Consider the following 13,719-nt stretch of genomic DNA (forward strand, 5'->3'; position numbering starts at 1 on the left):
TATGCATTGACTGACTTGCCGATCTGTTTCTCGGCTCATATGCACTTCATGCGTTTTTTTTAAATCAACACTCCCACTTTTTTAAGAAATCCTCGAAGATGAGATGGTACTCTATCTTATCATTATGGTATATTCTAAGTCATGTCTTCTATCCGTTGTTTAGAAATTTTAACATCTACATCGTATTCACATATTTAATCACTATTTTTTTAGAAAAAGTTTCCATACCTCGCTCACCATCCTACCAATCTAGCCAACCAATGGTACGCAATATTGCATCTCTTTTGAGATGATGAGCTCAAGTTCTGGAAACTTGACAACGGACTCCACTTGATTAATGCACAGTATTAACTTTGACAATTCTTGGACGGCTGCTAGGAACCTTGAAATCCAAGACATATCCACGGGATTAGCTTCGGCTTTAGGAAATTACCCAACCAAATTATGTCATGCAACAAGTAATAGGCGCTTACCAAAACCTCCAACGATGCAGGCATTCCAACCAACGTAGAAACAAATGTCAATAACATGACAACATAAGGACTGTTCCGACTGTCTCATCAAAAAAGAGGAATGGTCCAACTCTTTAAAAGGTAATTTGGAGAGGTGGTGCTTCTTTTATATCAATACCAAACCTTTTTGGCAATGGATGTCGACGCCCTGAGATCAGTGGCGTGGCCAAAATTTTCATTATGAAAGTTCAATATATAATTAAAATAAATAAAAATTTAATAATATTATATTAATTAAAAATAAAAGAGAAAAAAAATAGAAAAAAATAAAAAAAAATTCAAATCTAAGACATAAGGGATGAAAGATGGGGTTGAAACAACTAAGCTAACTAAGATTTTTTTATTTTATAAAAATTTAAAAGTCTATATATATATATGCAAAATTTTTTGAGTAATATTTACATACCTCTAAGAATGGTATAATGGATATTGCACTAAAATTTGGGGGTTCAATTAAAACCCCAATACAAAAGGTGACTCTGCCCCTGCCTGAGATGCATTTGTTTGGAAGTAGTCAAAGATGAAACAGAACAATGGTTAGATGCAACTTGATTTAGACATGTAGAACTTACTTGCAGAAATGCAACGAGACCCAACCGGAGTCCCAAAACCTAACCTTGTAAGGCAGAGATGCCACATGGCACAAGAAGGTTGGTGCTTTATTTATAAAATGGTTTCGATTAGGACTGAGCAAATAACTGAAAGCCGAAGAAATTCATCCAATCCGACCCAATAAACATCGGTTTCGATCGGTTGAAAGACATAAATTGGATAGAATCGGATTGGACTTTATAAAAAATCGATTATTTATGGTCGGAATCGGTTCCTACACTTTTAATCTGTTTCAAACTGAACCTAACGGATGTAGTATTTTACAAACTCACTTTTATTTTAGGATGGTGTCATTTAGACTTCAATACTTAATTCTAAAAACCATCCTGTCACCTTTTTGGATTCATGAGAATATTAATGTTGAATTGTTGATGGATGTACATCAATTTGAGATAATTCTAAAATAAAAACTTTCGGATGTAGTTGCTTTCAGATAAATAAATCTTTTTTTTTCTATTTTATTTTGTATATATTCAAAAATAAGTCTAAAATTTGTAATTTATAAAATTTAATCATTTTTTATATTAAATTGACAAAAAAAAATAAAAAGTTTAAGCAGACCGATATTTGATCTAAAATTAATATTAGATCAATATTAAAGTCTAAACCGATACAATCCATCTGAACCTGCTACAAACTGTTCACTTATGTTTCAAACGATTTATACATGATAAACGGTCTGCAGTAGATTAAATTTTTTTCAATCCGATTGGATTCGATCGGATTAAATTTTTTTCTCAACCTAATCAAAATCGACCTATGCTCAGCCCTAGTCCCTATCCTCTTGTGCCATGTTGCATGCCAATTTTGCTGGGAAATGTTAATTCTGATGCCAAATTAGGCCCTGCAGCATTAGGAGAGCAATTAATGCCGACTTATATGTAGTAGTGGAGATGACTAAAATTGCATTGAACATTAATCAAGAATAAGAAACAAACCCATGGAAGGAAAGCCGGAAGCTGGAAGCCAAAAGCCAAAAGCGCATGGAATTTTCATCGCAACTAAAAGTCCATAACCCTTTTTCTTGAAGTAATTGAACTCTTGCTTGGTCGCGGAACAATAAGGATATCGTGTTATTATTATCTAAAATTTAAATAATCTGTCAGGTATTTGACAAGTCGGATAGAGAACTCTAAGCCGGTCACGCAAACGGAGGTCGAAGACCTTCTTTTGAAATCTATGTATTCTAGACACAAATCATAAATACTATATAAGAACTTAGCCCCCCAAAAAAACTCTATGTAGACTTCGATAGTTTGTGCATGGGTAGCAACTCCAGAGAAGGCTTTTTCGCTTCCCCATTTGCAGACTCCTCCCTACCTCACAAGACGGTCCACGATCTATTCGTTCTCCTTCCCTTTCTTTCTTAGAAATGGCTCGGTTGGTGCTCATATTGGCAATTGCTCTGGTCTTCGTCGCATCCATGGCAGATGCTGCCGTTGTCGAGCACACGTTCCATGTAATTTAGCCTTTATATTCTGTCTACTCCAAGCACGTCTTCTATCTTAGTTCTTCTTTGTTCGTTTTAAGTTCTATGGTGCTATAACAAATTTTGTCAAATAAATCCTTGAAAAAATTCCCCTTTTATTTGCGAATAGGCAAAAAAAAAAATCTTTACATTCTCAGGTGGAGGCGACTTGGCAAAAGTAATTTTTCTTTCAGCAAGTAAAATTTTCACCGTTACTTTTCTCTTCTCGAAAAGTTTGACATGTAGCATTTTTTTTTCCAGCTCTCCCTTTTAATCAGAGAGAGAGAGAGAGAGAGAGATGTAGCATGTTTTCCCCCGGATTGAGAGATCATGTAGCATTTTCTAACCAAAAAAAAAGAAGAAGGCAAAGAACGGTTTGACCGTACGTCTGTAAAGTTTTGGAATTAGAATTCCAGGATGCATGGTATCATCATATTTGTGCTCCTTTGTGACCATGCTTCTTTAGGTACATCAGCCCCAATTGCCAACTTATGTTACGGGAGACATATCTTGGCACTCAGGGTGGTTGGCTACAATATACAGAATACTGCTGCCATCCAGGCGCATTATTATATTTTGTCCTCCCCATATTCCATGACCAGAATTCCCAAGTTTTGACACAGAACGATGTCACTAAAATAGATGAACTTGGAGATCAGGCTCGTACCTAGCGTTTAAGTCCGAATTTTTGGATCCAAGATAAGAGTACGTAGCATCTCAACTGATATCCTTGGGTTTGCAGACAGTACAACTTTTAAAAGCATACCATTTCAAAGTCTTGTTCTAGTTAGGGGTGATATTTAGTGATGTCAATTTTGATCTACACGATACATTGTTTATTGTGAAACTAACATTTCTAAGTTTGACGGTGTTGCCATGTTTAGGTTGGAAACCTCACGGTACGACGATTGTGCCAGAGCAGAGTGATCACTGCCGTGAATGGTCGTCTTCCGGGCCCAACCATAGATGTCCACGAGGGCGATACGGTGGTGGTTCATGTCATCAACGACTCACCCTACAACCTTACCATCCACTGGTAAGATAGTATTGTAATTTTATGTTTCCGTATTTCTTCAAAAAAAAAAAATTTTTTTTTGGTAGAACAAGAAAGGAAGATAACATATATTTGGGCTACTTGAGAAGATTTATATCTCAGCAAGGTAGCTGGTCTCAAATTTACATTAATTATTATGACTGCAGGCATGGCATATTTCAGATACTGAGTGCTTGGGCCGACGGGCCAAGCATGATAACCCAATGCCCGATACAACCCGGGAACAGCTACACCTACAAATTCAAAATTACCGGCCAAGAGGGCACCCTGTGGTGGCATGAACATTCCTCGGTCCTCCGAGAAACAGTCTACGGTGCTATCATCATCAGACCAAGGCGAGGCACCAAAGCCTATCCTTTCCCCAAACCGGACAAGGAAGTCCCTATTCTACTCGGTATACACTTTTAACTCTCTCTCTCTCTCTCTCCGTAATCTTGGAAAAAAAAAATGAAGAACTTTTGCCTAGCTATGATCTGACCTTTCTTACTCCCTAGTTAATATCTCTTTACCAACTCCACAACTTTTGAATAACGAAAATATCAACGTACAGGTGAGTGGTGGAACGCGAACATAGTTGACGTGGCCACGCAAGCCTTTCTTACCGGCGACGCTATGAATGTTTCCGATGCATATACCATCAATGGAAAAACCGGTGACCTTTACCCATGTTCAACAGAAGGTAAGTGCTCAGTATATATTGCAGGGATAGCTGATACTTTAGCTTCACATGTGAATGTATACATATCTGAGTTTCGAACTGATGGGGAGTGCTTTGCAAATTACAAATTAGCCTTACAACTGGATGCTTGCATCTATAATTAGCTTCCTAAAAATAGATACGAGAAAAATTGAAAACTAAAATAAACACCAAAGGAAGCAGCTAGCACCTCCATGGCAGGTTTTGTACTGCGGCCGGCACCACCTTGAATAACATGTTCCTCAGATATAATCGAATATCTCCTACATGTGCGTTGAATTCGGATTTCCATGCAGTCTGGAGCATTTTAATGACCAAAATACCCTCTTGTTGACTCGCAGACATCTACGAGCTGGAAGTGGAGACGGGAAAGACCTACTTGCTCCGGATCATCAATGCTGCACTCGATAATCAGCTCTTCTTCAAGATCGCCGGGCACCGCTTCACCGTGGTAGCCGTGGATGCCAGCTACACCAATCCCTACAAGACTGATCTGATCGTCATCTCCCCCGGCCAGACCGTCGATGCCCTCATGGTGGCCGATGCAACACCGGCGAGCTACTACATGGCCGCCCTCCCGTACATCAGCACCGCTAGCCCACGGCCGGCCTTCGACAACACGACCACCACGGGCATCGTCCGATACAAATCCGCCTCGCCGTCTTCGCAACCCGTGATGCCGACCATGCCCTCCTTCTTCGACAACGATGCGGCCTTCCGCTTCTATTCCAACCTTACCGGTCTCCTCAGGCCAGGGGACCGCACCGTCCCTCTCCATGTCGACGAGCGCATGTTCGTTACGGTGGGGTTGGGCCGGACTGCTTGCCAGCCGGGTCAAGTGTTGTGCAATCAGACCGCGGGAGCGCTCGCCGCCAGCATGAACAACGCGTCCTTCCAGTTCCCCACCACCATCTCGATTTTGCAGGCACATTATGAGGGTGTGAAGGGGGTTTACACGGCGGACTTCCCCGACGAGCCGCCGGTGTTCTTCGATTTCACCAACGCCTCCGATCCATCTCTGCAGTACTTGATGTTCACGTCCAAGTCTACGAAGGTGAAGAGGCTCAAGTACAACACGACGGTGGAGATGGTGCTGCAGGACACGGCGATACTGGGGATCGAGAGCCACCCGATGCACATCCATAGTTTCAACTTCTTCGTGGTGGCGCAAGGGTTCGGAAACTACGACCAAGCCACGGCAGAGAAGAGCTACAACCTCGTCGACCCACAACTGAGGAACACCATTGCCGTTCCGACCGGCGGTTGGGCCGTCATCCGATTCACTGCTAATAATCCAGGTACACCACTTCATTGCTTCATGGCTGCCAGCAAGCTAAGCTTGTTGATAGAAAGGATAACTTATTGCATACTGATCTGTATTTTTCTGATTTGATGGTACAGGTGTGTGGCTCATGCACTGCCACTTTGACTCCCACTTGCTGCTGGGGTTGGCGACGGCTTTCGAGGTGGACAATGGACCCACCGCTGAATCCACCCTCCCCCCACCACCTCCAGATTACCCCACTTGTCAGATTCAGCTGAGGTCGGTTGCGGACAACTGGAAACTAAATAAGATAGAATAGGCGAAAGGCAAACGTCTCACACAAGTTTTTATTCTATTATTTTGTTGAAGAATCCCAAGGGATCTGTGCTTTCTACCTACTAAGTGTGTAAGATAATAAACAGTCCATTATTTGAAATAAATATTAAATCATTGGACTCGCAATTATAAGCAAATGTTTTCTTGTTCCTACACCGTTGGAGATCTTTCAACTTCAGCTTTCTAATTTTTTTTAAATGGACCCTTCAAGTGCTTTCAACTAATACGCCTAAATAAAACAATAAAGGACTCCCCATTCGAGAAATGTGATGCCATGATTATCTATAGGCAAACAGAGAAATATCTACTTAAAGGGAACTATGCGAAAGCTGATGAGAGAGAAAGAGATATTTCACGCCTGGTTCCGTCAGAAGAATTTGATGCAGGCAAAATGCAAGTCAATTAATTGGAATCGATGGTTAAGAAGACCACAATACAAGATATGAGAAACACGATCACAAAGAAAGCAAAACAACATTATGGAGAGCACATGAGAAAATGTATAAAACCACAGGGAGAAAACTAAGAAACGAGTCTTAAGCTTAGGTTCCCCTCGGCTATATCCGAATTGGGCAAAATTTATTAAATAATTACACATTTAATTTTAAAAATATTTATAAACAAATTCCTCTTTTACTAATGCTTGCTTTCTATGATATCCAATATTAAATTTCTTTTCCACACAAATTTTTAGGAAAAAAATCAAAAAAATAAAGAGAGAAAAAAAATAAAGACTTCCGATAGGAGCCTTCTTCCTTACCGAATCCAGTTAGAAACCAGACACTTAAGGCTACCAAAATCCTATGAGGCCCTCTATAAATCTCCCCCTCCCTCCTCCGAAGCTGTTCACAATGAGCACCGGCCTTCCTCTCTTTTCTTTCTTTCTCTTTTTTTCTATTGAAATTATGGATTATCCTCACCGTGTCCACCTAAAATCATCGTCGAAGATGTTGCCGAAGCCTCAAATAAGCTCCGGACCTCTTCCTCTCCTTCTCACCATACCATTGTGCACGATCATTGGCCGTCGGACTCGCTGGAAAACCCACAAAGATTGATGCCCTATTTTTTCTCTATTTTTGACTAAATTTTTTCTCTTTTTTGGGCCATCGACACTATCACTCATGATGCTGAACCCCTGAATCATGACCTCTGATCTCCTTACCACCCTTTCTGAAGGTATTGGCCACCAAAGATTAGTAAATGATCAAAAAAATGAAAGAGAAGGGGTGAATCCCTTGTTTTCCATTTTATTTCCTTGATTTTGTTAGCCGGCCACTTGCCGTCAGCCGTCTGCTACCCCATCACCGTTGGCCACTACTGCTATCGCTTATCACAAGCCCTCTGGAAACTAGCCACCAGCCACCACAGTCCCCTATTCGGCCAAGAAGGGAAAAAAAAAAGAAAAAGAAAGAAGAAGAAAATAAAAAAAAATAGAAAAAGAAAGAGAATGATTCTCTCTATCTTGTTTCTCTCTTGGTCTCTCTAGATTTTTTCTCTCTCTTCGATACTCTTAATATTTCTCTCTCCTCCTACTTTTTCTCTCTAGATAATGATGAAACTCTAAATATGCTATTTTTCTCTCTACATTCTCTCTCTAAGAAGACCTATGGATCCTGTATTAAATCATACATTTCTCTTCCAGGGATCTATATTGATCCTGACAAGAAGATTTCGAACCATTTTGGTGCACAGATGGTCTATCGAATCGATCACTTGATCAATAATTTTTTTTATTATTTAATTTTATTAAATTAGTTAAAAAAATTAATTATGATTTAATATTTTAAATAAAATTAGCTGATTCTTCTAACGAAGTTTGAAGATCAAAGACGATCGATGTAAGTGGATCTTGCTTCTTATTTATTTTTAAATTATTATATTTTTCATACTATAATCTGTTGCTGATAAAATCATATTTTTCATAAAATAAAGATCAGCATATGAGATATAAAAAAATATATTTTAATATGATTATTGATGCCATAAATATGTTTTATGAAAATAATATGTTTATAAAGTATGAATTTTATTATTTTTTTATCTACGTATATGTACGTTTTAAAAATATATATATAAAGATTTCAAAAACTCTCAGATAGCTATGAATGAAGTCCTATAGAAAGATCGACATTCAGAACTAGCATCCATAAGAACATAGGCCCTACTAGTAGGTATAAAATTGACACATGAAATAAAAATTTTATTGATTAAGAATATTGATCGTATCATGACTATAAAGCGACCGCAATATGAATATCTGAGAATAATATTTTGAACTATGAGACAAATATATAACAAGAATGATTTATGAATCATGTTTATAAAATATTCAGAATTTATGCATGCATGATTATCTTTATGACTTATTTTATTATATACTCTATGAAATTTATTTTGTAATATCTTTTATTTTTTAAATATTATATTATCATAAAAAAATTTATACTTAATCCGATAAGGAAGCATAAATTTTACGTACTAAGTTAGTATAGCTCATACCTCTTTATTTCTTTTATATATAGAAATAAGATTAGGAATGATAGAAGGTCCAGACTTAGGATTCTACATAGTAAGCTTAAAAATTTTTGAGAATTGAAACTTAGTATATCGGATGATCATGAATTTATAGTTAACTATTTACAAATTTGGAGACATGAGTTTGATATTTGAATATGAATTTAAATGCTCTGAACCAATCTTAATTTAATTATATGATAAATAATCGAATTGAATCTTTTATTATGTTTATTTATGATAGATTTTAGTTGATTACGATTGATGGGCTTCATGTTATCATGGGTTGCACTCCTTGATAGCATAGCTATGTCATATCTCGGATTTGAGATGTGACATTTTATGGTATTAGATCAATAGGTTTAATCATAAGTAGAACTTAAACTTAAATTTATGATATATGGGATTAGAAAAAGGACAAGTATAGAAGAGTGGGTTTAGATCAGAGTAGTACAGCGAAAGTATGGTGGTGTACCAGTTGAAGATTAAGTATCCTTAATTGTAAAAAAGTGAAGATCTGCCAAATTTTGAGGATGAATTTTTTTTTAAAAATGATAAAATATGATATCTAGCTCTAAATTTTTTTCTGCAAGAATCTTAAGATAAAAAAAATAAAAAAAAAAGAGAGAGAAAGAAGAACGAAAACTCTCGATGGGAGTCTTCTTTCCCATCGAATCCGGTTAGGAACTAAACTCTTAAGGCTGCCAAAATCCTAGAAAGCCTTCTATAAATCTCCCCCTCCCTCCTCCAAAGCTATCCACAATGAGAACTAGCCTTCCTTCCTCTACTTTCTCCCTCTTTTTTTCATTGAAATCGCAGACTAACCTCATCGTGTCCGCCTAAAATCATCACTGGGATATCACCGGAGTCAAAGATAAGCTCGAATCCCTCTTCCACTCCTTGCCATGCCATTGTGCATGATCATTGACTGTCGGATCCATCGAAAAACCCATAAAGACCGATGCCCCATTTTTTCTCTATTTTTAGCTATTTTTTTTTCTTTTTTTGGGCCACGGCCAGCATCACTGTCTTTGATGCCACACCCCTAGATCATGACCCTCAATCTCCTTACCACCCTTCTTAGAGGTCTTGGCCATTGGTGATCGATGAATGATCAAAAAAATGAAAGAGAAGGGGCAGATCTCCAGTTTTTCATTTTATTTTCTTGTTTTTGTTGGTCGGGCACTTGCCATTGACTGTTTACTGCTCGATTGCCGTCGGCCACCTACTGTCGTTGCTTATTGCAGGTCCTCTAGCAACTAGTGACCAGCCACCACCATCCCCTACTCGACCTAAAAGGGAAGAAGAAAAGAAAAGAAGAAGAAAAAAAAAGAAAGAAAAAAAAGAGAAGGATTTTCTCTCCCTCTTGTTTCTCTCTTGTTGTCTCTTTAGGGTTTTTTCTCTCTCTCTCTCTCCTTCTTTCTAGTGTTTCTCTCTTCTCTTACTTCATCTCTTTAGATGATTTTGGGACCCTAAATGCTATTTTCTCTCTCTAAAAAAATTTATAAATCATGTATCGAGTTATGTATTCCTCTTCTAGGGGCCCATATTGATCTCAATAAAAAGATCCCAAATCGTTTTGGTGCTTGAATTGTCTATCGAACCGACCACCTAATCAACGGCCTCCTTTTATTATTTAATTTTATGAAACTAACTAAAAAAAATAATTATAATTTAATATTTTAAATAAAATTAACTGATTCTTCTAACAAAGTCTGAAGATTTAAGACAATCGATATAAGTGAATCTTACACCCTTTATTTATTTTTAATTACTATATCTTTTAGACATATTATGTGTTGCTGATGAAATCATATTTTTCATAAAATAAAGATTAGCATATAAAATATGAAAAAATATACTTTAATATGATCATTGATTCCATGAATATGTTTCATAAAAATGATATATTTATGAAGTATGAATTTTATTATTCTCTCATCTATGTATATGTATATTTTAAAAAAAATATAAAGATTTAAAAAGTTCTCTGATAGTTATGAACAAATCTCTATGGAAAGATCAACATCTGAAGCTAGCATCTATAAGAATATAAACCTTACCAGTAAATATAAAGTTGGCACACTAAATAAGAATTCTGTTAATTAAAAATACCGTCTCTATCATGGACATAAAGTGACCGTAGAATGAATATCTGAGAGCAACGCTTTGAACTATAAGATGAACACATGATAACAATAATTTATGAACCCTGTTTATGAAATATTCATAATTTATGCGTATATGATTGTCTTTATGACTTATTTTATTATGTGCTCTATGAAATACTTTATTTTATAATATTTTTTAAAATAAATTATATTTTTTTTAAATTTTTTTTTATTATATTTACACTCAATAATTTATAAAATTTACATTTACCGTCGTATAAGTTAATAAAGTTTGTCAAACCATTTATATAATATAAAAATGATGAAAATATTTTTTAATATCTTTTTTTTTCTTAAAGATGCTTCTCTATCAAATCTTTTCGAAGAGACCCCCTATTAGAAGACAACCAACGGAAAACCATTTATTGAAGTCCTCAAGCAAGGTGGGGTCCTCTTAGGCATCTAAGGTGGACAAAGATACCATGAGAAAATATTCGTTGCAACGATGATACACATCACTGTTGTAATAAATCAATGAAAAGTTAGGAATAAGTGAAATACATTGGGGTAGTATGGGATATTATTCACAAAAATCGATGCAATATATGACAATCGATGAAATATAAAGACTTTCATTGGTTTGTTATAAATTTAATATGATATCATCATTGATGGCCCTCATGATATCAACAAGTGTGCTGAAGTGATGGAGCAGGTGCTTGCTGCTTGTTACAAGGCATTGAACGATCACCATGTTCTCTTGGAAGGAAGTCTCTTGAAGCCAAACATGGAGACTGCTGGGTCGGAGTCGGTTGCTCCAGAGGTGGTGGCTGAGTACACCTCCATCTCCTTCGATGAGGACGTCGAGAATATGATGGACGAGTATGACTGCCTCTCCACCTCCTTCCTAGTGCTGTCACCTCAAGGATCTCGACTTTCGCCTCTTCCTCTTCACCCCCTTTGACCCCTCCTTCAGCCCTTTCGGTTCTGCCATCGACGATGCCGCTTCCACCCACGACCACTGATTCGTCGATGCCCTCAATGGTAGCGACGATGACACCCTCGAGTACAGCAGCTTTGAAGCCTCCTCCATCATCTCCAAGGTCCCAGACTTCCTCTTCGGCTTCAAGACCAACTCGAACGAGCCGGCTCCCAAATACAAAACTCAAGAAAAAACTTCTATAATCAGACCGTCATTGTCTGCCACGTGCATATATTGAGACATCCATCAAAAAATAGATGATGGTTATGTGATATTTATCTAAATTGTTCAAATATCTTAAGATTTATTCATTGCTTTTTTTTTTAGTATTTTAACGGTGCACATAAACACGGGTGACCACCCATCTTTTGATGGACGTTTTCGAAATATATCCGACCATACTTTCTTCTATGGTTGGCCCAACTATAAAAATTTTATCTCAAAACCCGAATGGCCCATGAGAATGCCTTAGACTCATTTTTTATCCTTTGTTTGGGGGCTATTTTGGTCATTTCAAAAATCTACAATGACGTGACAATGAGGCCCAAGTTAATATTAACGGACCGTCCAACGATATGAATAAGACAGTAAGATTGACTACAATGTTAAATATATAACCATAGGATTTGAAAAGTACTGGATGTACCTATAATTTCAATCTATTCTCAAAAATTTTTTATAATTAACTCTATCTTTTATTTTTTAAATATTGTAATATCATAAAAAAAATTATGCTTGATTCAATAAAGAAGCATAAGTCTGACTTACTGAACTAATATATAGTTCATATTTCTTTATTTTTTCTTTTACAAAAGAATAAAGGTTACGAATGATGGAGGATCCAGACTTGAGATTTTACATAGCAAGTTTGAAAATTTAATAGAGCTAAAACTTAGTTTATTAGATGGTCATAGATTTGTAGTTAACTATTTATAAATTTTAAAATATGAATTTGATGTTTAATTATAAATTTAAATACTCTGAATCAATCTTGATTTAATTACATAATGAATGATCGAATTAAATCTCTTATTATATTTTATTTATAATAGATTTTAGTTGATTATAGTTGATTGACTTCGTGTTATCGCGAGCTACACCTTTTGATAGTATGGTCGTATTATATCCCAAATTTGGAATGTGATACTTTCTTGCAATAAGAAAATAAATTAAAAATTACAATGTATCGTTAAGGACAATCTTTAATTCAAATCCCCTTCCCCTCCTTGCCATGTCCATCTTCAACACTCAATCATTGAGGCCCAGTTCCTGGAAGTTCCCTTTCTTTCAGAATTAGTTTTGGATTGACTTTTCAAAAGAATTGCTGTGGCTTCCTAATTTGATTGTTGGGGAAACTATTACGTGAGCAGGAATCTGGTTTGCTGGTAACAATGGATTTTACAAAAGAAGACAAGAGTAAGCTTAGCATCTCGCTTAACCTACCTGAAGTTAGATATCAATAATATCCCAATTCGTAATCACCCTAGGCACTGAGAGCCAATTCAAAGGTCAACCTAGCTCCGACAATATCTACATTCGACTACCTCTGTATTGATTTTTCTATGAAGGAACAATACTTCATGTTACATCTCAAATGCCCAAACATATTTGTGGTTTCTTCTTGCACAACTGCGCTCAATGACAAGGAGAAGATACCAACTAGTCCAGAGAAATGACTTGTCAGTTGCTTCAATTGCCAAATAATAAAGCTAAATAAACGGATACAGTGGATAAATTGACTTTTTTCCCTTCTCTATCTCTCGATGGAAATATGCCTCTCTTTAAAGTCATGTCTCATAGCATTGAGTTATTACCTTACAAATATCAAGACTAAACAAATCGAATCCTGTACTTTAATTGATGCAAATATGATTCTACCTTGATGATAGATTACTAAAGAATCTGCTCCATATCAAGATAAATATTCAGAAGGCCAAAGAGATAACTGCACTATGTAAGTCTCCTTCATTTAAGGGTTGTAAATGATGATCATACCGTTGTCAAAGCGGGTTAAGGGGTGTACCAGCGGCGGTTCAATGGGATCACCACCATTCTTTATGAGTATATGTCACGCACAAGCAAGGGAAGAAATAGTATCCACATCTCTTAAAATATGGCCAAACCCCATCTACAGCAGTTTAAAAATCCATATAATAGTCTTCAGAAAAA

At 36.6% G+C, this 13,719-nt stretch overlaps 1 protein-coding gene across 1 annotated transcript; it reads left to right on the forward strand.

Annotated features, from left to right (window-relative positions):
* Positions 1-2,379: 2,379 nt before the first annotated feature.
* LOC114914243 (laccase-7-like) lies at positions 2,380-7,809 on the forward strand. Its single transcript, XM_073258657.1, has 6 exons — positions 2,380-2,583; positions 3,477-3,628; positions 3,793-4,040; positions 4,197-4,325; positions 4,685-5,641; positions 5,745-7,809. The coding sequence occupies exons 1-6, from the start codon at positions 2,497-2,499 to the stop codon at positions 5,924-5,926; spliced, it is 1,755 nt and encodes a 584-aa protein (XP_073114758.1). The 5' UTR covers positions 2,380-2,496; the 3' UTR covers positions 5,927-7,809.
* Positions 7,810-13,719: the final 5,910 nt, after the last annotated feature.

The sequence above is a fragment of the Elaeis guineensis genome, chromosome 5 (assembly GCF_000442705.2).
Source record: "Elaeis guineensis isolate ETL-2024a chromosome 5, EG11, whole genome shotgun sequence".
NCBI lineage: Eukaryota > Viridiplantae > Streptophyta > Magnoliopsida > Arecales > Arecaceae > Elaeis > Elaeis guineensis.

Bases quoted from the DNA above. Each gene is read 5' to 3' on its own strand.
- LOC114914243 (XM_073258657.1), top strand. From the start codon at position 2,497: ATGGCTCGGTTGGTGCTCATATTGGCAATTGCTCTGGTCTTCGTCGCA. The intron at 2,584-3,476 runs GTAATTTAGCCT...TGCCATGTTTAG, and splicing joins TTGTCGAGCACACGTTCCAT to GTTGGAAACCTCACGGTACG. The intron at 3,629-3,792 runs GTAAGATAGTAT...TTATGACTGCAG, and splicing joins TACAACCTTACCATCCACTG to GCATGGCATATTTCAGATAC.